The 26,677-nt window shown below is 35.9% G+C and overlaps 1 protein-coding gene across 4 annotated transcripts in view; it reads right to left on the reverse strand.

Moving 5' to 3' along the window:
• Nucleotides 1-19,804, reverse strand: part of qin — a 256,680-nt gene extending 236,876 nt beyond the window's left edge. For 3 of the 4 annotated variants that reach the window (XM_069832733.1, XM_069832725.1, XM_069832718.1), the window contains exons 1-3: nt 19,548-19,804; nt 14,423-14,734; nt 6,989-7,074 (exon numbers count right to left, since the gene is read on the reverse strand). In XM_069832733.1, coding sequence (XP_069688834.1) covers nt 6,989-7,074; nt 14,423-14,734; nt 19,548-19,656 — 507 coding nt within the window. In that variant the 5' untranslated portion in view covers nt 19,657-19,804. The remainder of the gene's footprint in view (nt 1-6,988; nt 7,075-14,422; nt 14,735-19,547) is intronic. The other variant, XM_069832744.1, reaches the window with a different exon arrangement.
• Nucleotides 19,805-26,677: the final 6,873 nt, after the last annotated feature.

A 26,677-nucleotide genomic window follows, 5' to 3' on the forward strand; every position in this document is an offset into this window, starting at 1 on the left:
TTCCTTAAAGGGGATTATTCCTGTGTTCGTCCATGGTCTGGAATTTAGGTTAAGTTTAGATTTAAGACCTCTCCTGGCACCACATTATCATAATCATCCTATCACATCATCGGGGTAATGTAACTCCGCCTTCCAGGCGCCCCAACCTCAGAAGTGGGTTACAACTAAGCCACGGCCAGGAGAGAAGACCAGAAATGTCGAAAAGACAACCTGGTGGCATTGGATAAAAAAATATATATATATATATTTTACATTAGAAATATCTTTTTTCTCTAATGTCCAATATATATATATATATATATTTACTATTTCTACTACTGGAATGATGTTACAAAAATTTTGGTTTACTAGAAAATCTTTTTCTCTTCTCGTGGAAAAAAATTACTCCTGCCTTAATTTTTTAATTTTCTGTCTACGAAATAATTCGTCTCTTCATTGTACTCAAAATACCGTGAGACAGAGTGCAACACAGCAAACTGTTGTATCCTTTCTTATCTATCACTAGAAAATCGCAAATTAGACAATTATACTATACACACAATCTATACTAATAATAAATCTGTAGCCGAAATTTTTCTGGTAATTTTAGATTTTCCAAAAATAATTGGTCCTAACATATATAATTAACCACCCTGAAACCGAAAATAGCTTTTTTGAAATTTTTGTTTGTATGTATGTCTGTCTGTCTGTATGTTTGTTACCTTTTCACGCGATAATGGCTGAACGGATTTCGATGAAAATTGGAATATAAATTAAGTTCGTTGTAACTTAGATTTTAGGCTATATGGCATTCAAAATACATTATTTAAAAGGGGGGTTATAAGGGGGCCTGAATTAAATAAATCGAAATATCTAGCTTATTATTGATTTTTGTGAAAAATGTTACATAACAAAAGTTTCTTTAAAAATAATTTGCGATAAGTTTTATTCCTTGAAAAATTTTGATGGAACTGATATTTAATGAGATAAATGAGTTTTAAAATTAAAATAACTGCCATCTAAGGCCGTATAATGAAATAAAAAACAAATGATTTCGTATATAAGGGGCCTTGGACAGCAACAATCGAAAGCTATGAAAGATAGCCTACAGAGAATGTTTCTGTGTTTGTATGAAGTAATATCGGAAGCTAAATTAACCGATTTGTATAATTAATTATTATTTCACCATTGGAAAGTGTAGTTTCTCTTTATGGACATAATGCTATAATGTTATTACAGTAACTTCTGATATAATATAAAGTAATATAATATAATATAATATAATATAATATAATATTTAAGTTATTACCATAATTCAATGGAAACATATAGCAAGTAAAATAAAGTATAGATATTAAATCTAAATGATGTCAATGTTCATTAAACTATGGTTGCATGTAATAACAATTAAGAAACATGTTAAAGGAATTGTCATTGCACCAAATGAGTGCTCTCTGGACCGAAATGATCGCATTTTAATTATTTAAACACAATTTAAATTAAGTAACATATTAAACGATTTATCCTTCTATCAAACACGAATGTTCCCTGGATCAAATGTCCTATTTTAATTATGTAATTACTTTATATTTATTTCTAACGGGTGCAGCGGAGCGCACGGGTACAGCTAGTATAATAATAATAATAATAATAATAATAATAATAATAATAATAATAATAATAATATGTGGTGCTACAGCTCGTGAAGGGCCCAGATCAGCCAGCCAGCTGCTGGCCTCACACCCACATGGCGAAGCAGAGGTAGACGATCATCCAACCAGAATGGAGGTATAATATGGTTAACACGATGATCCCCCCAGCCATTATAGCTGGCTTTCGCAACCGAATTTCGCTACCTATCGTAGCTCCCCAAATGCATCACGATGCTGGATGGGCACCGGTCCCATACACTGGCCGAAATTTCATCCCCTATGAGGACTCGAACCAGCGTGCATTCCATAATGCGAGTCCTAGGCATGATGCCTTAGACCACGACGCGGGACAAATATACTAGTATATATTAAAAAATGTACAGTGTAATAGTATACACATACGAAAACAGAGTGAATATGGGAAGGTGAACACAGTGGACATATTGTCAATATATATTATAGAAAACTGGCAAAACATCTACAAACAATTACTTTGATTAACATTTTAATCTGAATGCAGATACTTGAATATCTTGAAGATAACAGAGTTTTTCTGTTCTTTCCTTCTCTTTATTCTTCTTCTTCCTGCCATGTAACAGGCCCTTTTACTGTATTAATGAATCATTCTACCCTTCATTAGTTCTTTCTAATAGTACTGACTGTTTACTACTAGATCCGTAATTTAAAACTAAGGTGTGAACTAAAGAATCATCCATCTGAAACACTTGATTTTTACATTTTATTCCAAATTTATCTTTACATGCAGTGAAAAGATTTGAAACAAATCATCCCTCTGAAGAATTTTATTTCTAAATTTCAATCGAAAAATACCTGTATAGTGCCAAATTGAAGCAATTTTTAATTAAAGAATATTTGTAGTTTCTTTCTGTATTTATTTTGGTATATTTCGCTGACTTCATTTAGAATTAAATTTAATTTGTTAAGAGTATTTTGCTGGAACTATACTGGAGTTGTCCTCGATAGTTTTGTGGTTATCCAGCTGGCCACTGGATCCAAATGAAGGCAATGTATTCTTTGAAGGACGACAAAATCCTTAGTTTCCTCTGGGAGGGAAGTAAAGCTGAAAGACTTGTATCATAGATTTATGGCACATAAAAGAACCTTGCTACTTATAGAAGGCTCCAGATAAAATTTGTCAGTTATTTTTCGCCTATGTTGAATATGATGCTGAATAATGCAGCTAAACAATGACACCACCACCCCCAATGCCATCACCATACAATGGATGTCAACGTAACTCGATTTCTTGTTTCAAAAGCTCAGATTCCAATGTATTTTTGAAGGACTTGCGGTTTAAAAATTAATTAATTATCTACTAACAAAACCTTGACATTTTTTCATGTAATATGTTTTATAAAAACGTATTCGTTACTAAAATTATTTACTAAAAGAAATACAAACTATGGCTAGTCAGTGACTTTCGAGATCGTCAATATCCTTCACCTTCTTTCTGTTGTAACTAGGATACTGTTTCAGATAACTAAAAATACAAGATTTTGGTATAATTTCAGCGTAAAATGTGGTAAATACGTTTTTCAATGTTATTTCATTTTAAACAAGTACTTTTTATCAACATTTTTATTATGTATTTGAATTTATTTTTAATAGTCAAATTAATGAAGGGGTAAAAGTAAATCCGTGGCACTAAAGCCCATGAAGGACCAAGACTGACCAGTCGGCTGCTGGCCTCAAGTCCACATGACAAAGCAGAGGTGGACCATCATCCAACCAGAATTGAATAAATATAATGACATGACTGGTGGAAGAGTCATAAAAATGAATTCAATAAATATAATGTAAAAGTGTTCCCTATAATTCAACAGCTATTCACAGCTAAGGCCTCTTCTATTAATGTTGAGCACATTTTTTAATCATTTGGACTAGTTCACTCTAAACTTAGACAGATATTGGAAACAGAAAAAATCTCAAAGTTGATATTCCTGTTTATAGTGTTCAATATGGAGGCAAATTTGGATGATTTTGATATTTAACTAAATGGTGTCAGTTTATTGGTGGAGGAGGAAAAATAGTCAAGGCATGAGAAGGGGATTATATAGATACACTGGCTGTGATCTATCGCAAAAAAAATGTAGCCTACGAAGTTTATTTAGTTTTTTCTCTTTCTAAATCAGTTTATCACTGTTACAAATATAATAAAATCAGTGTGCTGTTGCAAAGCAAATGCTGTTTCATTGTTCATTGTATGGGGTTATTGTTAAAAACAGAAATTATTTAAATAAAAACCTGGTTTAAACCAAAAAAAGCAGCGTTCCTGGATTTTAAAAAAAAACCTGATTTTTTGTCAATCCTGCTGGAAGTTGTCATCTTCCATTTCTCAGCCAAAGCTGCTACAGTTAAGTTCATTCATGTAATGCTACCTGGTGTCTTTAGTATCCACCCAATAAGCTAACTTTAATATGGATAACATATCGACAAAGGGAGTGAATTCTTTTCCTGGATCATATGTCAACCTTACACATTATAGTACAGGCAGAATCAATAGGCAGGTTTTTGATTTGGTACGGAAACAACTCACTCCACACTTTCTCGAGTGGTTTATGACCTGAACAAAGAAACCTTTCTGTTGCTCCGTTCGAATGTTAGTTATTGACAAGTGCTTGTCTGTGATATTACTGTGCTACAGTTTGTTCGTAAATACAATATATCTCATAATAAACATTATTTTTAAACAGCTATCATCCGAGTACTGTAATCGCTATCATGTCTCAATCGGGCCCTGATATCAGAAGCCTTACTAAAGGTGGTGTTTATCAACTTCACTGTTTCTTGAAAGAACTGTGAGGACATTAAAAATGTCCTATCATCAATGCAGACAGTCACTATCAAAGGCCAGTGGCGCTTCTTTACGATCGGTCCAGAGAATTTATGCAGAAGGAAGACGAATAGCATTAAAACTATCATCCTATGGAGCCTAATTTTACATATATTTACTTAAAGAATACACGGGCAGATGTAGATAATATGGAATTTTACATTTAAATTAACAATATTTCTTTTAGATATTGTAACATTTTATTTTATGTTATATTAAGTTGCTTATTTAAGACATTAACAATGGAAAATTGTTTCATTATTTAGATTGTTGAAGACCATTATTAAGTTAATTTAAATTTTTTAGAAATTGTTCACGGAATAAGGTAAATTTCTTAATTGATGTGCTAATTATATCTCTGTTAAATGGAGTATTATATTGTAGTCTACTACATGTTCTTGACTGCTAAATTTTTAGGAGCTCCAGTGTTTGTTATAATTAGGTAAAATACATTACGTTTGGGAATAAAATATTATTAGAATCATAAAATGAAATGTTATTTAATAACCTGTCAATATTACATTAACTTGAGTAGATATAACTGTGACTGGCGACTATTTTATCGACTTTTTTCATTGAATATATGCTATTTCAACACTTCTTGTATTGAATTGTTGATGGACTTCAATAATACAGACGCATAAACAAGACTGAATGAAATTCACCGCATAGAATCAGAATAGTGCTGAGTGCCCAATTTATAAAATGATTTTTTGTGTCATACTTATTATGTTATTTATTTTATTAAGCTAAGCCATTCGTAAGTGTGCTTTCATTACGAAATTCGTTCATGTTATAATAATATACATATTCCACAATCAGTAAACATACATTAATATTTTGTACTTCAATGTTTAATTTTATCGTGATTTATAAAGTTGGTAAGTATACTACATAAACATTATTTAATATTTACCATTTCAACACAACATTCTGAAAATACATAAATACAAAGTATTTGTGTAATGCTAAATATTTGATTTATATTAGGTTTACATTACACTTTATTACATTTGTGAAATGACTTAACTTGGGAAATATTATAATGATAATATTGAGTAAAGAACGTAGGCCCTATTTGTAATTATTACAAATCACGTTATTATTTTATTTTCAAAGTTTTCCTGCAGTGAAAAAATATCAATGGAGTTATTTGGGACAGGACCATACACCAAGCATGTTCTGAGGGGTGTAGGAGTCGGGGTAGAGAAGTAGGGGTTCGCCATACCCGCCGATTTCTTCTGCCCCTAGTATAGTCATTACTGTATATAGACCAGAGAGAACAAAAGGATAACATGGATTGCTGTGACCAATTATAATAAGTATTCAACCAAGCATTATGCTTCCTTCGTTTTATCTGGTTGTCAGTTGAGAAATACAGATATTTATATAATTATAAGCCTTATAAAGTATATTGCAATTAGATTTGTATCAGGAAAGAAAGCAGGAAAAGGTAGCTTGTTACAGACTATTTTTACAACAAGATCATTCTGAGACTCTCACACTCAAATTCCAAGCTCGGTTCATATTTGTTCAATATTTTGTGAAAAAAAAATAAAAAATTAAATAAATAAATTTCAGTGGTGCAGCACAGATAACTTCAAAATCGGAAAATCTGCGAGCGAATAATCGAGAGTTTTCTGTGACAGGCTGTAACAGTAGATCTTTTTTTCTTTGTAGTGTTGATCTTGATGGCGATCTATATAGCACCAGATGATGATTAATGAAACAATGTTGAAATGTTGGTAGGGAAAACAGGAATACCCCTCAAAACCCTATCACCAAGCACTATCTCTGCCCACCACAAATTCTATTCAGACCCCCCCAGGATTCAGACGCGAGTTACCAGCATGGTAAGCTCGCCTGCTAATGGTGAACTAAACTAAAATATTTAGTAATATGCATGCTGAATCACTTACATAAACTTTATAAGTAAAACTTTATTGTCTCTTTTTGATTGTTTATTGTATCATGAGGGACATAACAGTTAATTAACTGAAGTATTTTCTATATGAAAGAATGCTACACCGTGCATGCTCCAAGCCAAAAGCTTTGGTTCATACGACAACAAGATATTCACTTTGCCTTTCTGTTCAAATATAACATATCTATGTCCAAGAAGAACTAAAACTAGTCACTTACGAACCACACTAGAGATCTTCAAACATTTCTGCCTGCATAATAATTATGTTCCTGCTATACATAACATTAGACTATTTTTGCCAATATAAAAAAAAAAACTAAATTTGAACATTGCAACTTTAAAAATTTATATAAAGAAAGTAACAACTACAATTTCTTCCATTAGCAAAAACTAATTTTACCCACGTCCAGCATTTTCTTGTGTTTTGTCTTATCTTATATTTATCAAACTGATTTTCGTCAAGTACAGTAAACAGATTAACAATGATACCAATTCACAAACATGCAATTTAAAACTTGAACATTTAGTATGAATTCATGCAGATAGCAGCATGCATATTTTCACTCACAGCTTACTTACCTTGTTGAAACATTGTTCACAATATGGGACTCCACACTGAATGCATTTCCAGTCTGTTTTCCTTTCAGCACATTCTGAACAAGATTCTGAAAGTAATATAATAGTTGTAGATTTCAAACAAATTATAACAATTTTTATATTAAATGAGGCATTTGTAAGAAAAAATCAACTTTCTAATCACAACCGATTTAATAAAAGAGTCTTCAAAATATTTCATACAATGAAGGTGAAAAAAAGAAAAACAAAGCAAATCTTTCACTAATAGCATGTGTAAAATAGTCAAAGGCACTAAGTGTGAAAGATGGTGAACAAATTTCGCTGCTATTAAGAATAATCTTCATAAAATTGTAAAAAATATATTTTACTCTAATAATTTAGATTAGTCTGTGCAGAGTTGAAAATTATTTATATACATATATATATTCTTATATGAGGTCTCGCCATTTTTTGAAACTGTAAAAAGTAGTAGAAACTATAATGCATCTGCTTTTCAGTTCTAGAAAGTATTATAAATATTTGCTTTTAATGCACAAAATGGATATTCCACAAATATTTAAGCTTATACCACAGGCAATTGAAGGGGGAAGGATATTTCAAACCTTAAGGCTCTGATCACCTATAACAGATTGGCCGCAATATAGGATTTTTGGGAACAACATGAGTAGTTCTACAGACAACAACATATGACACAGCTCTGGACACGGCAGCAATGTGATAAATAAAATTATCGCATTAAGCAATATTTTTAACCCTGATATGAAATGCAATAACACTTATAAGACAAAGCGATAATTTTCTTTATACAATTTGGGTAAGGGAGTTTAATGTTAACGCGCTCAAATCAGGCCTACATCGTTTTTCTGTACAATACAGAGAAGAAGGAATTCGAAGAATTGAGTAATACTTATTACTCCATGGAGCTTGCAGCTATAAGGCTGTCTCAAAGCTCAAGTCCATACTACACACTAGTGACTAGCAACTAGGTGACTTGTAAACTACACACTAGGGAGCTTTGGAAATGTATGCTTGAAACATGACCTTCTTCATAGACTATTTTTCTAAAAACCATGACATCACGGTGCAGCACTGAATTAAGAAGGCAGTGTTCTAATGCAGTTTCATTACGAGTTATATGGAAAAGATAAGGACTTAATATATTACAGTAATGTTTAAAACTTTGTTCAGAAGGTACTAACAATGTCAGTGTTCAAAGTTAACGTGTTATTCTACATTATATTTGCATCATTTCACTTCCAAAGCATTTTCAGATTTCATAACCCCAATTGCTGATGAGGTATCCAAGTTTGTTTAGTGAACAAGTCAACAATCAAGCAAGCATTTTCGTTTACTAGCTACTACGGACTTGATTGCTATGCACTATGTAGCTTTGGATCATGACTTCTGACATCACATCCGGCTGTTTAGTCAACAATCTAGTTCACTTCAGCTGAAAATGTAGCTTTGAGATACGGCCTTAGTCCATCTAGCAATCATTACCAAAAGTTCATTTTCGACAATGAAGATGTCTAGTGATCGTTCTTTTTTATGTTACCATTTTATAAAATGGGAATGGCCAATCTGATATATGTAATCAACTGATCAGGAAGAACTTAGGGCCTAAGTAATTTGATACTTGACATGCCCACTAACTATAAGTCTATGAAGAACACGTTAAACTACATTAACTACGCATTAATCTGTGAAAAGACTTATTAAATCTACATACTTAGGCAGTGTCTCAAAGCTACATTTTCAGCTGAAGTGAACTAGATTGTTACTAAATAGCCGGATGTGACGTCAGAAGTTATGATACAAAGCTACATAGTGCATAGCAATCAAGTCCGTAGTAGCTAGTAAACGAAAATGCTTGCTTGATTGTTGACTTGTTCACTAAATAAAATGGATACCTCATCAGCAATTGGGGTTATGAAATCTGAAAATGCTTTGCAAGTGAAATAATGTAAATATAATGTAGAATAACACGTTAACTTTGAACACTGGCATTGTTAGTACCTTTTGTACAATGTGTTAAGCATTACTGTAATATATTAAGCCCTTATCTTTTTTTTCCACATAATTCGTAATGAAACTGCATTAGGACACTGCCTTCTTAATTTAGTACTGCACCATGTTGTCATGGGTTTTAGAAAAATAATCTATGAAGAAGGCCATGTTTCAAGCATACATTTCCAAAGCTCCTTAGTGTGTAGTTTACAAGTCACCTAGTTGCTAGTCACTAGTGTGTAGTATGGACTTGAGCTTTGAGACACGACCTTAGACTTTAACAAACAAAATCTTATAACATAATCTCAAGGGAAAAAATGGAACTCTCCGCATCATAATCCACAGTCAATTCTCGATTTACCACGCAAATCGTCTGTAGCTGCATTTAGATTGGCAACAGATCATGATTGTTTGGCCGAACACCTGCAGAGAATTGGAATATATCAGTCCCTAACTGCTCATTGTGCAACTCAAACGAAGAAATTGATTCGGAACACCTCAAAATCTGTACTTCAGTGGCTGACCATGACAATATCTTTAAAAAATATTGGAGTGCAAGAGGTCAAATAACTTTATTGCCAAATGCCTGGCATTAGAAACCAACAACAACATTAACAAGTCAGAACTAATCTACCTCAAAAAAAAAAAAGAGAGAGAGAAAATATTCTTAATATAATACACAATATTGTTTGCAAAGCTAATCAAATTAGCTGGAAAATCTAGTAACACTGAACAACAAGAATTTTGCTCAGACTTAAAACAATGTGTCCCTTATGGCTTGATGTGCGCTGAATCAGAAAATGCATCTCTTTTCTTCGTATCGCGTAAGGTTTTTAAGATATACTATGATTTCATTTTTCGATAAGCGCTCCCCCAGGAAACATCTGGCGTGGGTTGGGGGTATAAACCAAAACAAAAGCTAATGTATTTTATGAGTTTATGAGTTATTTAAGGTTTATTATGGTTGTTGGCATGTTATTTTGTATTCCTAATCAATAAACAGATATTGGTCCCTTCTATTAAGTAAATTTCGTAACAGTTCAAAGTGAGGTCTATGCAATGAACAAACAAGGGTGTGGTTTTCAGTATTTAAAGGAAGCGTTTACCAGTTTGAGTGAAGGAAAATTAAAAGAGGGAATTTTCATTGGTCCACAAATTCACGAAGTTATGGCTGACCCTTTCTTTGAGGAAAAAATTTCTGTTACAGAAAGAATGGCATGGCATGCTTTCAAAGACGTTTGCTCAAATTTCCTTGGAAATTCTAGGGCAGAGAACTACATAGAACTTGTTGTGGAAACCATGTTAAATGCATATGACAAAATGGAGTGTAATATGTCTCTCAAAATACACTTTTTACATTCTCATTTGGATTTCTTTCCTCCTAAATTTGGAGCGGTAAACGAAGAGCATTGGGGAAAGATTTCATCAAGAAATATCTGAAATGGAAAGGTGATATAAAGGAAGATCATCATCCAGCATGCTTGCAGACTATTGTTAGTTCCTTGTAAAATACAGTCCCGGGTCTGGTTATAAACAGAAGTCATCCAGAACATTAATTTAAATGTAAGTTCAAATTCCGAGATTTTTCTCATTATATGCTTGAAATATTTTTATTCTTGTTGTGTTTTAAACTATGTAACATCATTTTTGTATCCAGTACACATTTTTCAAGTATTATGAGGAATTCTGAATCCCTAGTGTGTTGTAATTTTATCAATAGCAGCGAAAAATTAAAAACAAATAAGTTTTGTCATAAAAAATTCAATTCATTTTGCAAGGAAAATGGTACGTGATGGGGCAATTTGGATTTGAAATTCAGATTTAAGACACACACATATTAGTAATATTCACCTATTTTCATTTCGAAGCAAGACAAAAAGTAAAAATTTGTTGTTCAGTGTAATCATGAATAAGCATCTCTTGTCCAGTCAACAGATGAAGTATGTGGTACTTTCAGTTGTGATTAATACTGTCTGTGATAGGAATCTATAGTTCTGCTGGTTGAAGAAAGAGGTGGGAGCAGCCACCCTTAGGGGTTGTTACTGAAAGAGCCAGTTTTAGGGTCCATTACTCAAGAATTTATTGTGTAGTACCTACCAAAAACATTTGTTGTTTATCTCTTTGTCACTGTACAGACCCAGAAACAAAATCTGAGCCACTTAAATTTCCCAAGTTCCGGTTATAACATCCTGCACTGAGCATGCACCATATGTTATAACTGCAATTTGGAAAATTCAAATAGAAAATTTTGTTTCTGGGCCTGTACAGTTAGTAGCATGTTTGGTAATTGAATTGTTCTCATCACAAATAGTTGTTGTTGTTGTTGTTGTTTTCTAATGCCAGGCGTTTGACAATAAAGTCATTTGACCTCTTGCACTCCAATATTTTTCAAAGATATTATCATGACCAGCCAATGAAGCACAGATTTTGAGGTGTTCCGAATCCATTTCTTGGTTTGAGTTGCACAATGGGCAGTTAGGGGACTGATATATTCCAATTCTATGCAGGTGTTTAGCCAAACACATCACAAATAGTAGATTAGTAGGATCATGACATTTTCGTAACAAACGTAATGCAATGTCGTTTTTAAAACTATCATCATCATCATCATCATCATCATCATCATCATCATTATCATTGGCGCTACAGCTCTTGGTGGGCCTGGGCCTCCCTTAGTAATTGTCACCATCCGTCTCTATCTTGTGTCGCAGCCTTCCAATTCTTGCACCCCAACTTTCTGGCATCCTCTTCCACTCCAGCAATCCACCGCAAGTGTGGTCGACTTCGTATTCTCTGACCTCCCGGATTTGTTATTACAATTTTTTTGCAAGGTTCACTTGGGTCCATGTGTATTACATGTCCTGCCCACCTCAATCTGCTTGTTTTAACTGTTTTGATTATATGTGGCTATCCTAGAAGTCTGCATAATTGCATCTCCTCCTCCAGAGACCTTCCTCAAATGTTGGACCATAGATCCTTCGCAGAATCTTTCTTTCGAAAATCTCCAATCTTTTTTCATCGTTTTTGGAGATTGACCACGTTTCTGCCGCATTTGTCAAAACTGGTCTCACTAATGTTTTGTAAAGAATAATTTTTACTTTCCTGGATAGAGCATGCGAATTAAAGTGATATTTCAAGCCGAAATATGCTCTGTTTGCTTTCATTAATCAATTAGAGATTTCTTTGGACATGTTATTATCGCTAGTGACCACTGATCCTAAATATGTAAAGTTGTCATTTTAAAACTATAACAAAAATAAAAGCGAAACCTTATAAATGTCATTTTTAAAGTGAGAGTGAGTGAGTATGTGTGTGCGTGCATGTGTACGCGCGCGTGCGAGTGTGGGGGGAGGGGCAAGCAGTGCAAACGTGTTTTTTTTTTTGCCTATCAGGATGGACTGCAGGACCATGTTCTCATGAGCAAATTTCGATAACAATTCTGTGCTGTCACTATTCCGGACAAAGTCCTGAGAAAAAAACATATTATTTCATTAATGATCGAGGAAAAAAAATTGAAAATGCCCAGCCACAGAGGGAGTAGTATTCTCGATCATCCTTCTGCCACCTCTGCCTGGTCCTTCTACAAACGCACTAGCATTACCTGTAATATATATTATTTAATGTACCGAAGTACATATGATATTTCCATGCAGATATTCTGCGTCATCATACGATGAAAGGGTAATGGAACGGAGAAAAATTCTCTCCGGCACCGGGATTGAACATGGGTTTTCAGCTCTACGTGCTGATGCTTTATCCACTAAGCCACACCGGATACCCACCCCAGCGTCGGACAGAATCGTCTCAGTGTAAGTTCCAACTCTTGGGTTCCCTCTAGTGGCCGCCCTCTGCACTACGTCATAGATGTCTATGAACGTAGGACTGAAGTCCACACATGTGCTGAGGTGCACTCGTTATGAGTGACTAGTCGGCCTGGATCCGACGGAAAAAGCGCCGTCTTAAATCACGAAGTGATTTACGCATATCATATATATTATTTAATGTACCGAAGTACATATGGGCGGCCAGGTAGCTCAGTTGGTAGAGCAGCTGGCTACGGACTGAAAGGTCCGGGGTTCGATCCCAGGTGGTGACAGGATTTTTTCTCGTTGCCAAACTTTCAGAACGGCCCCGAGGTTCACTCAGCCTCCGGGTCTTTCCCGGGGGTAAAAGGCGGTCAGAGCGTGGTGCCGACCACACCACCTCATTCTAGTGCCGAGGTCATGGAAAGCATGGGGCTCTACCTGCATGCCCCCCAAGTGCCTTCATGGCATGTTACGGGGATACCTTTACCTTTACCTTTTTTACCGAAGTAGATATGATATTTCCATGCAGATATTCTGTGTCATCATATGATGAAAGAGTAATAGAATGGAGAAAAATTCTCTCCAGTGCCGGGATCTGAACCCGGGTTTTCAGCTCTACGTGCTGATGCTTTATCCACTAAGCCACACCGGATACCCACCCCGGCGTCGGACAGAATCGTCTCAGTTTAAGTTCCAACTCTTGGGTTCCCTCTAGTGGCCGCCGTCTGCACTACGTCATAGATGTCTATGAACGTAGGACCGAAGTCCACACATGTGCTGAGGTGCACTCGTTATGAGTGACTAGTTGGCTGGGATCCGACGGAAAAAGCGCCGTCTTAAATCACAAAGTGATTTACGCATATCATATATATTATTTAATGTATCGAAGTACATATGATATTTCCATGCAGATATTCTGTGTCATCATACGATGAAAGAGTAATGGAATGGAGAAAAATTCTCTCCAGTGCCGGGATCTGAACCCGGGTTTTCAGCTCTACGTGCTGATGCTTTATCCACTAAGCCACACCAGATACCCACCCCGGCGTCAGACAGAATCGTCTCAGTTTAAGTTCCAACTCTTTGGTTCCCTCTAGTAGCCGCCCTCTGCACTACGTCATAGATGTATATGAACGTAGGACTGAAGTCCACACATGTGCTGAGGTGCACTCGTTATGAGTGACTAGTTGGCCAGGATCCGACGGAATAAGGGCCATCTTAAATCACGAAGTGATTTACGCATATCATATATATTATTTAATGTACCAAAGTACATATGATATTTCCATGCAGATATTCTGCGTCATCATATGATGAAAGAGTAATGGAATGGAGAAAAATTCTCTTTCCGGCACCAGGATTTGAACCCGGGTTTTCAGCTCTACGTGCAGATGCTTTATCCACTAAGCCACACCGGATACCCACCCCGGCGTAGGACAGAATCATCTCAGTTTTAAGTTCCAACTCTTGGGTTCCCTCTAGTGGCCGTCCTCTGCACTACATCATAGATGTCTATGAACTTAGGACTGAAGTCCACACATGTGCTGAGGTGCACTCGTTATGGGTTCAAATCCCGGCGCCGGAGAGAATTTTTCTCCGTTCCATTACTCTTTCATCGTATTACCTGTAGTGTTTTGTTGGTGCAGTCCTCTTTGTCCAGCCCTGGATAGAGCAGATCCTGAAGGAATGAATGCTATCTTGGAGTCTTGTGGTTCTTGTCTCGAGTGCTGGGCAGCAAATACTCCAAGAAGATAAATGTTGAGAGGGAAGTTTAGCCTCAGATCTGCAGTCTTTTGTGCTGGTACAGAGGTGCGCTTGCAAATGCCACACATCACTCTATCTGCAGCACGAAGGGCTGAACGAATGCAGTTCTCACATGCTGAATGACCACAACTGAGGATGAGGGGGCAGCGTGTCCCACGAGGATGCAATGGGTCTACAATCAATACATCAAATATTAAAATCATCAAACTGCAACTGACATCTTTAGTCGCAAACATATGTTAGTTCTGATTACTTGACAATGATACTACGAAGTGAGTAGCTGGCATAACTGGAAATGGAGTCGATCCCAGAACAGTCTTGAAAATTATGAAAAAAATAAGTCCCCTTCTTATGTAAGACTACTTCCACTGCACATCTTTCCAGTTCATAGATTTTCTCTCTACTGGCTTCCTATATCAGTAGTAGTAGTAGTAGTAGTAGTAGTAGTAGTAGTAGTAGTAGTAGTAGTAGTAGGATAGTAGACCTAGTAGTAATCTGTGGTATGACAACCCACAAAGGGTCAAGGCAGACCAGCTCACTGCTGACCTCACATCGACATGCCTCAGCAGACAAGAACTATCATCCAACCAGTAAGGAGATAACATGTGATTGGCATGATCATCCCCCTAGAATATTCGCTGTGCAAGAGTGTGGCCAATTTTTTTTTTTTTTTTTTTTTTTTTTTTTTTTTTTTTTTTTTTTTTTTTGCCAGCTGTACATTTAGTAGTTGTCCAAAATAGTTTTTCCATCTGTTCAGGAAGAAATGAGAGTCTGCAAGCAAAGTTACCATTCTCATCCTTGATCAGGTTCACCCTTGATTGATATTCTTTCTTAAATTCCTTTATGCCTTTAAATAAATCTCTAACGTTTTCATTCTCACTATTTGTTTCTACCTCATTCAGTTTTTCCTTCAAGCAGTCTTCTCTTTTTGTTCTAAGTGTACAACTTGCTTCCCGTCTTTAATTGAGATAATTATCTCTATTCGCCTGGACTGGACCCTGTAAGAATTTCAATTTTATACGTTTCCTTTTTTCTACTACCATGCAACAATCTTCAACAAACCACGGTTTCTTTTTCTAGTTTCATAATAACCTATGCTCTGTTCAGCAGTAATTTTGATATTATCTCTGATATTTTCCCACATGCTATTAACATCTAACTCCTTCTCAACTTTGGCAGAACTTCCTAAACCACAGAATCAGTCTTATTTCGAGGTTTCTGTTGGGGTTTTGTAACAAGCTGTTTTTTACAGTGATGGGTTGTCAGCCCTTCACTTAACCCCCAAGCTGGAGGAACACCCCTTATCGGCTGTACGCAACTGCTTATTCAATATATTTGCAGCTACCCTCCATATCTCCTCTATCTGCAGTCTGAGAATGTCATAGTGATAGGGACCCACAATACATATATTGAACCTACTATAACCCAATTAAAACTTAACTATCCTCTTTTCTAACCCAATATGTCACAGCCCTTGCCTCCTGCCCTTATGGTCCATGGGAAACACTCGTCTTTCTTTAGACGAACCTTCATTGTACTTCTGGGCTAGGAAAAATACTCCTCTTTATTTACAAGAACCTTATTATATTTTTTAAATCTATAATATATTGAGAAAGCAACTGGATCCACAGTGGCACAGGTATTTACAAATCTTTTGATGCTACTTTGGCATGATGTCTTGCTTTTCATCACAGATACGACATCTTACATGAAAAAAGTCACTAAAGCCTGGAAGTTCTCTTCCCGAAAATGTTCCATCTAATATGTTTAGTTCATGGGCTGCACAAAATCGACGAAGAAGTAAGAAGTTTGTATCCAGATGTTGACTTCAAACACCAAAAAAATTTTCCTGATTTCTCCCTCTTGAATCCGGATTTTTAAGGATTTAGCATCAGAGCTTGCTTTATGTCCACAAGCAGTTTTGACCAGATAGGAAAACTGAATCTGTGCTGCTGTTTACTACATCAATAATTTGAACAAGACAGTGAGGTAATCGATGCTTTATCAGAAGATGAAGCTGCGTCAATTCGCTAGGTGAAATCTCCTGCACCAACAAGAAATCAGCAATGATATCGCATTTACAGCAGCACATGATAGTGTTTTGCCAGAAGCAATGCGAAGTTAAAGAAAAGAGCTGCGACATTGTGTCATCCATGACGAATGTCGAACATACTCTAAGTCAGTTGCGAGAAGCACTGGGAGTCAAAGGACTGGCTGTTAGTGAAAAGTGTAAATATGTGATGAATGGTAAACAGGAACCTAGAAAATTTTTTAAATATTAGTGATGTTCTGAAAAGTGAAAGTTCTATTGTTATCAGTATGAGTCAATCCACAATAGCACGTTTTAAGTATGCTCCAATCACTTCTGTGGAAGTAAAACTAAGTATAGTTTCTTCTATGACGAAAAACATTTTCTCTAACTATAACAGTTGAGAACTTGAAAAAGCATCTTGTGGCATGTAACCAAGAAAAATAAAAGTATTGTAATGTGATACAGAGGTTTAGGCTATTAAATAGCCTATATTAAATTACTATTTTGATGATTTTACTTTAGCTACAGTTTCATAATTTTTAAATGGCCTTCCTGAATTTTAAGTGTCTATTTGTCTGCCTATTTTAGCCAAAATAAATGCCTGAACTTCCAGACTCTAATCATGACTTAATTAAGATCCCATAATTAATTACCTAGGCCTATCACTTCTGAAGTTGTAAATATGGTGGGGGAAAAAAATACAACCGTAACTTATGTGAAGAATAACTTGTTTAATTCTATAAATGAAATTGAATTTGTCCATTGCGTAAAAACAGGTCAAAAAAATGTAAAAAGAAATAAAAATTATGAATAAACTAGAATGAGTTGGTTTGAAATGTATATTATTATTGTTACTATATTACTAGGTCTACTATTATTATCATTACTGTTACTGTTATTATTCGTATTATTAATATTGCTATTATTATTATTATTATTATTATTATTATCTGTTACTATAAATAATAGTAATAATACTGTTTTGTTTCACTGGCTTCTGTGAAATGCATACAGTGACAAACACGCGGTTTTAGTTTGCAGTCACAAATATTTTTAACATAAAAATCATTTGATATTTATAACTCGCGCAAGGAACGATTACTGAAAAGTAATGGTGGAGCTGCTGTCTGTTTTGACGTGTGTATGTAGGCACGCTGAGGGAGCGAGAGGTGTCGGCCGATGAAAGTACTGTCTCTTTCAAGAAGATGAACAAATGAGGACATCGCTGTGGAAATAAAGAATGTAACAAGAGAAAAATTCGAAGCTAAGTAAACGCGCAACATATATTTACGAATGAAATAATAATATCGTGCGATACAAGACATGCATTCACATGCAATGGAACAAACTAAAGTTGTAATGTAACAATCACAATGCAAGACTGATTCTATCGATGTCATTTCTCTTCCGACTGTACTCTTGAATATCATTCAAGCTATCTCGTGACCCTTCCTGTCGTCATCTCTTCCTTATCGCATTGTTTCATTCGCATTCCTTCCGTCGGTATTCCCTGCTTGCGAGATCTATATCTGTACATTCTAATTCATTCGTCTTCTTGTTACTAATTACCCATAATAACATGCAAGACGTCCAGGAAGAATTGCTAAGAAAATGGCAAGTTTCATTAGTACTGTGCCCAGTAAATGACAAGCACACGAATGCCTTTCCGTAACACTTTGCAAAATCACTCGAATAACCTAGAAAATGAAAGGGAACAGCTACAGTGAGCCATAGTAATGTAGCCTATGCTTGAGACGTTTTACCACAAACTTGATCCGCATAAAATGCAAATTCTTACTCCATTTGTATTATAAGTATTTTTGGTCGGATCCAGGGAAATAGCCTACTGCTAAAATACAAATTTTTACTCCATTTGTATTATATTTTTGATCCAGGGAAATAGCCTACTCGTCTTCTACGAAAACACTTTACTTTTTAAGTGTGTTTTCGTAAAAGACTAGTAGTTTCCCTGGACCAAAAATACAATAGACCCACAAATGGAGTAAAAATGAGTATTAGTAGCCTATTTTACTGTAAGGTTTTTAGGAAAATATTGGGGCTAAGAGGGATAAAGTTACAGGAGAATGGAAAAAGTTACACAACTCAGAGCTGCACACATTGTATTCTTTACCTAACATAATTAGGAACATTAAATCCAGACGTTTGAGTTGGGCAGGGCATGTAGCACGTATGAGCGAATCCAGAAATGCATATAGAGTGTTAGTTGGAAGGCCGGAGGCCGAAACGTAAATGGGAAGATAATATTAAAATGGATTTGAGGGAGGTGGATATGATGGTAGAGACTGGATTAATCTTGCTCAGGATAGGGGCCAATGGCGGGCTTATGTGAGGGCGGCAATGAACCTCCGGGTTCCTTAAAAGCCAGTAAGTAAGCCTATTTTACCATAGAGCTCACTGGACCTGTTCCTTTTCATTTTCTATGTTATTCAAGTGATTTTACAAATTGGTAAGAAATACCGTTCCTGTGCTTAACATCTACCGTGGATACCTAAACAAATATAGGCCTTCATACAACAAAATTTCAAATTCTTCTAAAGTACCGTAAAACGGGATGACTTGATACGCTTGGGGAGACCTGATATGTTTTGTAAGTTCATGTTTCGGAACAGAAACATCAACCTATAAAATATATAAAGTCCTCCCAGCGTGTCTAGTCTCCCTGTTTTATATGCTGGGAGACTTGGTACATTTTGTAGGTTGATGTTTCGTTTCGGAACATCAACCTACAAAACATATCAGTCACCCCCAAGCGTTATCAAGTCACCCCGTTTTACGGTACATAATCCTTTGTAATGTGGAAAAATATTGTAAAATGTTTTAGATAAGATACGGTAGGAAACTGGAAGCTAAAAATGCGGCAAAGGAGCTATGTGCCCGTAGGATTAAAATAATTCAAATTCTTTGTAAGCTTAATTTAATAATTTAACCTTACCCCTCACTAAAAAAGACTGTGAACAGTTCGAACACAGTATATTCCTAGTGAATTTGCTCTCCATGCTCTGTGTAGAAAAAGAGTTTTTGTTCCAATAAGTATTAGACATCGTGAATCTTGTCGATGCAATACCCAATTATGTATTAAACTCTAACATGACAAAAGAAAATATCCACACTGAGATTATTCAACTTTCCACTCAAAATCTGCATAACGCGGCGGCATAAACCGATCGCACTACGAGGCTTATCAGACAACCAGGGTCGCCAACGAAAAAGTACGGAATTTCGCCACAGATCTGACAAAATTCCTTTACCCTGCGCTCCGCTATACAAACCAAGGTACAAACATCAGCCAGCATCGCGATACTGAGTAGAGTAGCATTTCAAACATAAATACATACATACTAAATATGTAGGTCCATATTTACCAATGGGCAGACCGGGGCAACGGGGCAGTTGCCCTGGGGCAGCATTTACTTATTGTCCGAAGGACCTGCGAAAGATTCGCGAATTTTGTTATGAGTGAGCAAAAAAATACGTTTTAAAAATCGGTACTTAAAATTTTTTAACATGTAATTCTTTTCGAAAAAAAATCATAATACGACATTCGAACAAGCTCAAAACAAATGAAAAAATATTTTTGCTACAACGAAGAGCAATTGCTAGGGCGTAGTTAAATTAATTTATAAAAAAAAATATTAGTTACCGGTAATTATATAGTTTATAGTCATTTAAATGTTTTTAAAAATATTTGTAAGTTACCTATGCTCTATGACTGTTAATTTTTCATTTGTTCTTCCAAGAGCAGAACCCCTCTGTTTCAAGCTGAGTAGCCTACACATGATTTATAAACTCTAAAAAAAAGGGCGTTTAGGTACCTAAAGTAGGTTTTAAAATATTTAAAACATTGTTTTTCGGCATTTATAGTCTGAGCCTACATACCATACGTTCCTTAGAAAACGGGACCATCCCCCCCTTTTTCTTTTTTGGCCCAGATGGCCGGCATCCCTGTAATTTTTGTTGGACCGTACAAATGTCCCGTATTTTCATCATATCATAGTTAAATTTCACAAACTGAAATTTTGCAAATGTTGAGCTCTGTAATGAAAATTTGTTGTACCGGTAAAGTTTAGCTTATTTTCTACGTTTTCGCTTGATTTATTTCTGTTAGGTTTCTGTTGTAACTAACCTGCATGCATGCTTTCACACAACAATAGCCGTAAACCGCTTTGCGATTGTCGATTTGATTGCACCAAATCATGTTAATATTAACCGATTAAATTGCAGCAGAACATTACTTAACATAGAAATAAAACTATATTCAGCGTTGGTTTAATTTTTACCGCATTCTTTGCTTCTATATTTGAAAATCTACAATTGTATAGGTCTCGCAAGCACGGAATACCGACGGAAGGAATGTGAATCAAACACTGCGATAAGGAAGAGCGGGCGACAGAAAGGTCACGAGATAACTTGAATGATATTCAAGAGTACAGTCGCAAGAGAAATGACATCGATAGAATCAGTCTTGCGTTGTGATAGTTACATTACGACTTTAGTTTGTTCCATTGCATGTGAATGCGTGTCTTGTATCGCACAATATTATTATTTAATTCGTAAACATATGTTACGAGTTTAACTAGCTTCGAATTTTTCTCTTGCTACGTTCTTTATTTCCACAGCGATGTCCTCATTTGTTCATCTTCTTGGAAGAGACAGTACTTTCATCGGCTCGCACCTCTCCACCCTCGGCGTGCCTACATACACACGTCAAAACAGACAGCAACGCCACCATTGGTTTTCGGTAATTGTTTCTTGAGCGAGCTATACTTATTTTCCTTACAATGTTCTGCCGAGCTGGCCTTAGAGCTGAATGAAGCTTGCTGTGAACTGCATAGAGAAGTTCGTGTGCTCTTATTTTGTATGTTTTGTGGATGAGTATTTCTGTAATTTTGTGTTCACATTCTATTGGGTTTTGTGTTTTCATCAACAATATGTCTAAACGCAAGTGCGAATTTACATCTAAACTGAAGAAATCCTTTTGTAAAAAGTTGTTGTTTAGTCAACTGTCCGAAGACAGATTTGAACCTTCATAAGTGATACCAAGAAGGCACCACTTATGAGGCAACTAGACCAGAAGATAATGGGGTAGGGTGGCCAATTCCTTTCCCCCTCCATTGCATACATCGCCGACTAGCTACATATTACACTAGTCAGAATTCAGATGCATATAAACAATTGTTCTTCCTCTGACACATAACATCAAGTAAGAGGTACTGCCTGATAATAGATGAGGCCTACATAGGCCTATCAGCCAGAACCTCATGAATTTATATAAATTATGAAGTTTATTGCACAGTTTGCCATGTCACATTTTCCATTGTACATGGTGGAAGTTAAGATATTTTACAACACCAGAAAATAAAAAAACAAATTGGGTTCAACAGCTGCTGCAACATCCTCGAAAATGAGCACAGCATGGGTACTAGTGTCGTGCATTTCAAGCGCTATGTTCGGTTCAAGTTTGTCGAGTGTAACAAGAACCGAAGTCTGCCTTGAAGAAGCGGATCTATCCAGCTCGCTCGAATCTACCTCGCTGTCCTCTCCTCCCATCCTTTCATGCTTTTGGATGCATAAAGATTTTAAAACAAATCTTGTGAAGTTTTATAAAGATATAAGGACAGGTAATTTTTACTACAAAATTATCATTAAATATCGACAGAAATATACGTACATATAGGTGAATCACATTTTGTTTTAAAATATATGACAGGTTTTACTATACCGATACCTACATAAGGTAGTTATAATTACATTCTTGACATAATATTCAAATAAATTACAGTTGCTCGGTAACAATAGATCTGTGGCTATACAGATTAATGGAATGGAATTTAACTGAAGGGGGCACAGATGACCCAGTACTGCGACCTATTGAGATCTATTGCACTAACCCTCAATATGGAATGAGTTGCATGCCACAGATCCCCTACATGCAACGCTCTAATCACATGATTCCCTTAACGACCGGTCCCTACAGTCGACAGAATCCATATACCATTTCTGCTTCGGCAACTTCCCCCAAGGCCCCCCTGTCGGTCTGAGGCGAAACTCCCCCCCCCCCCGAGTACGTCCGCCTTGGGTGCCATTGCAGAAGCCATCCAACGTCGCTTAACTACATTTCACGGAGGCTGGTCGAGAGAGTCAGCAGCTTCGGGAGGTCACCGGTAGAGTGATCTGAAAAACGAGAAACGGGATGATGAGGAAAGGATGATGGGGGAGGAAAGGAAGTGGCGAAGATGAGTGGGGTTCCAATCGCCTGATAAAGTTACCTGATATTCATCCATAGGAGTGAGGGAAAAACCCCGAAAAAACCTCACCCAGGCAACTCGTCCTGACCGGGAATCGAACCCGGGACCGCTGGGTTCGGAGTTAGACTCGCTAACCTCTCAGTCACAAGTAACTGTATGGATTAAAGTATTATAACATGAACACATAATATAAAATATATTGTATAACTCCATAAAATTAAATCATTTCAATTTCATAGTACATATCTTTATACCAATAACTGATAATATCCAAATTGTAATAATAAATAAAATACGAGTTCATTTTCGTACTACACATAATTCGTTGTAGCTTGCAATATACAACCTGAGAAGAAATATCATTATTTCATTTTTATAATACACATACCAGTAATAAACTTACAGTACCCTACCTGTTAATAAAAAGAAAAAGAATTCATTTCCATACTATACATTATAATATCCACTGTCCTCCGATTGTGGTTCTGGTTGTTACATACCGTACATCTATTATCACTTGACGATATGTGTCAGAGGAAGAACAATTGTTTGTATGCATCTGAAGTCTGACTAGTGTAATATGTAGTTAGTTGGTGACAGTGAGGGAAGTGGGAAGAAACCAGAGGTGGTATGCTACCCCAAGATTTTCCCTGGCACCTCGATTTAAAACAGGCATACACTCTCCCTAACAATATAGAGATACATGATGTAACTTATACAATAAATTGTTTCGTGCAGTCAGTAACGCGAATCTTTGAAGCTTATGCAATACATTAAATTTCTTAATAAAATAATTTCAAGTTACTTCAGTTATTTACTAGATTATTTTACAATGTCCATTGAGACTTAGGCTATCATTTAAAATAATGTTAAAGCTTCAAAGTGCCTTACTTAATTATTAATAAAAAGTGCAACAACAACAAAAATGACAGTCACTAAATTGGCAACATTCCACACAAGCTACAGACCACAGCCTTATATACTTGAAATAGGGACCGTTGTAAGCATTCCAGGGGTTGACTTATCAAATAAATAAATACACGTTGAATACAGTTCCAGAAGGCTGTGGTTTAGATTTACGAAGCAAACAGATAGCAGTCTTTGCTGTGAAGAAATGTATAGGCCTACACAAATTTTTACGGATCACATTTTTTCAGTGACAGTATGTCATTTTTCACCAACTGTATGTTTTCTGGTCATAGAAACCAGTGCGGTATTCCATACCAGTGCATACTGGTACCATCTCACTTTCCTCACTGGTCGGCGATGTATGCAATGGAGGGGGAAAGGAACTCGCCACCCTACTCCATTATCTCCTGGCCTAGTTGCCTCATAAGAGGTGCCTTCTTCGTATCACTTCAGACCTGTCTTAGGATAGTTGACTAAACAACAAACAATATCCACTCTGTTAATAAAATAATAATATCCAACATGTTCAATAAATGTTTTCATTTTCATAATATTATAGGCTACAGAAGAAACTGCCCATTGAAGGATGCACTGGAAGGAATGGTGAACGGGAGAAGAGTTCGGGATAGAAGACGATATCAGATGATAGACGACATTAAGATATATGGATCATATGAGGAAACAAAGAGGAAGGCAGAAAGCTGGAGAAAGCTGGGTTTGCAGAACCCTTGGGCAAAACAGTTAATGAATGAAATAAATGAATAATTATAACATACTATTCAGCCTGTTAAATAAATAATTTAATCTTGAGTCTTGCATACACTACTTTTAACACTTTATTACAGAAGATTGATAAATGGGCAACTTACTAATGTTATATATTTAATTATTTATTTAAATAATTTCAGTCTCATGCTACACATTAGTGTTCTACAATGCTCGAACATCAGAGAGGTAACCAAGATATTTCAAATTTCATCTTATTTCATATGAAAAATTAATCACAAGATCTGTGCTAAAATTCTTAACTGGTTAAAACATGAATGAGTGGGAGTGGAGGACAGAGAATATTTTTATAACAAGATGGAACAAACACAATAGGCCTACTTTTGCAGAGTGAACATCGATGAATATCAAACTTCACCATACTCGACAAAATTGAACTGAACATAGCACCTGTCAGGGTGCGAATTAAGATTTCTGATGAGGGAGGGATAGAATCCTAGATAGAGAATACCATACATAAAATTATTATTATCCTCATTCGATACGGCTCAACGCTTGGTCGCACTGAGTTGCTTGTCTTGCATCTTGATTATAATAATAATAATAATATCCATGAGCAGGCTTAAGATAAAATGTGTAATTCCTAAGTTATTGATTGTTGTCAGTTTGCCGGTGATGATAATATATCAGTATTATTTTCTTTGATTAGTTTATACTTTACAAAGTGCATATACTCATATTAAAGAATATTTTGTGAGGGGGGATAGAAGTTATCCCTGGCAGAGATGTTGATATGAATTTATGAGATGGGGATAACTTTCCAACAGGGGGAAATCCCCCATCCCCCCCCTCCGTTAATTCTCACCCTGGCGCCTGTAATGAACGATGCTACTACACATTAACGTCATGCATGACAGATACTATGTTTGGTTCATTTTGTCGAGTATGGCGAAGTTCGATATTTGCCAATGTTCGCTTTGCCTGTCATGTTTGTTCGCCAATATTATGAAAATATTTGCTGCCCTTCTCTCCCATCCCTTCATGCTTTAAACTAGCGTCGTGCATTACAGGCGTTATGTTGTGTTCAAGTTTCTCGAGTATGGCGAAGTTCGATATTCGCCAATGTTTTTTGTTTTGATCTGCTAGTCTCGAAGCATTTTAACCATAACTGAAGATTAAACCATCTGCGCATGTGTCAACAGTTCAGAATTCCTAGTTCCTGCTCTTAATCGAGAACTAATTTCACTTGTTCTGAACTAGTTCTAAAGCATGTTGGAATAGGTATCTGGGAGTTTAGAATCGGTTCGGAATCAGTTCTAGTCTTGTTGAAATGCACATTAAGCTACTGCGCATGAGCAGGCAATTCAGAATCGATTTTGAACCATGCTGGAACAAACATAATGCTGCAGTGTAATTTCAGTTTCTCATACATGGAAATGTATGACAGATTGTTGAGTCACAGAAAGATTTGTGAAAAGAGTGACAAATACTGTATGTAAATAAGCAAACATGAATGAGGTTTGTTCTTTGTATGAAAGATTTGTGAAAAAAGTATTATACGACAACAAATGCAATTGAAAACTGTGTATTGCAAACAGTGAAAATAACCCAGACTGTCAATTGCCAATAATAAATATTTCTATTATTAAAATCATGCTCACTAGCAACACAAAGAAAATAAGCCTACAAAGGTACAAATGCTAAGACTATGTGTGCATTGAAAAAGCCAAGAAGTACAAAATATTCAAGCAGCGGAGATATTAAACAAAGAAAATTAAATGCTGTCATATAATTATAATCTGTGAATGCAGTACCAATACTTCAGTCTTCGATATAGCCTATCTTTAAAACCAAAATTTACGAAACAGTGGCTATTATATTGGTGAATATGTGGTAGGTGCCATCTCTTGAAGGGTGTATGACTATAACAGCACCTAATTATTAATCTCCTTTCGGAAACCGAACCAGAAAATACGGACATTTCGCTATTTTTTTACTTGTATGATACAGACATGGACATGGGTCTTAAAATACAAACTGTCCATACAAAATACTAACGTATGGTAACCTAGTCATTGAGCGTTAAACTAATGTCCTTCTTCCTCTCTTCTTATTTAATGATGCTGTATCATCCTGTTCTGGAGAATTTTGATGTCCCACTTAGCAAATCTAATACATATAT

The sequence above is a fragment of the Periplaneta americana genome, chromosome 1 (assembly GCF_040183065.1).
Source record: "Periplaneta americana isolate PAMFEO1 chromosome 1, P.americana_PAMFEO1_priV1, whole genome shotgun sequence".
NCBI lineage: Eukaryota > Metazoa > Arthropoda > Insecta > Blattodea > Blattidae > Periplaneta > Periplaneta americana.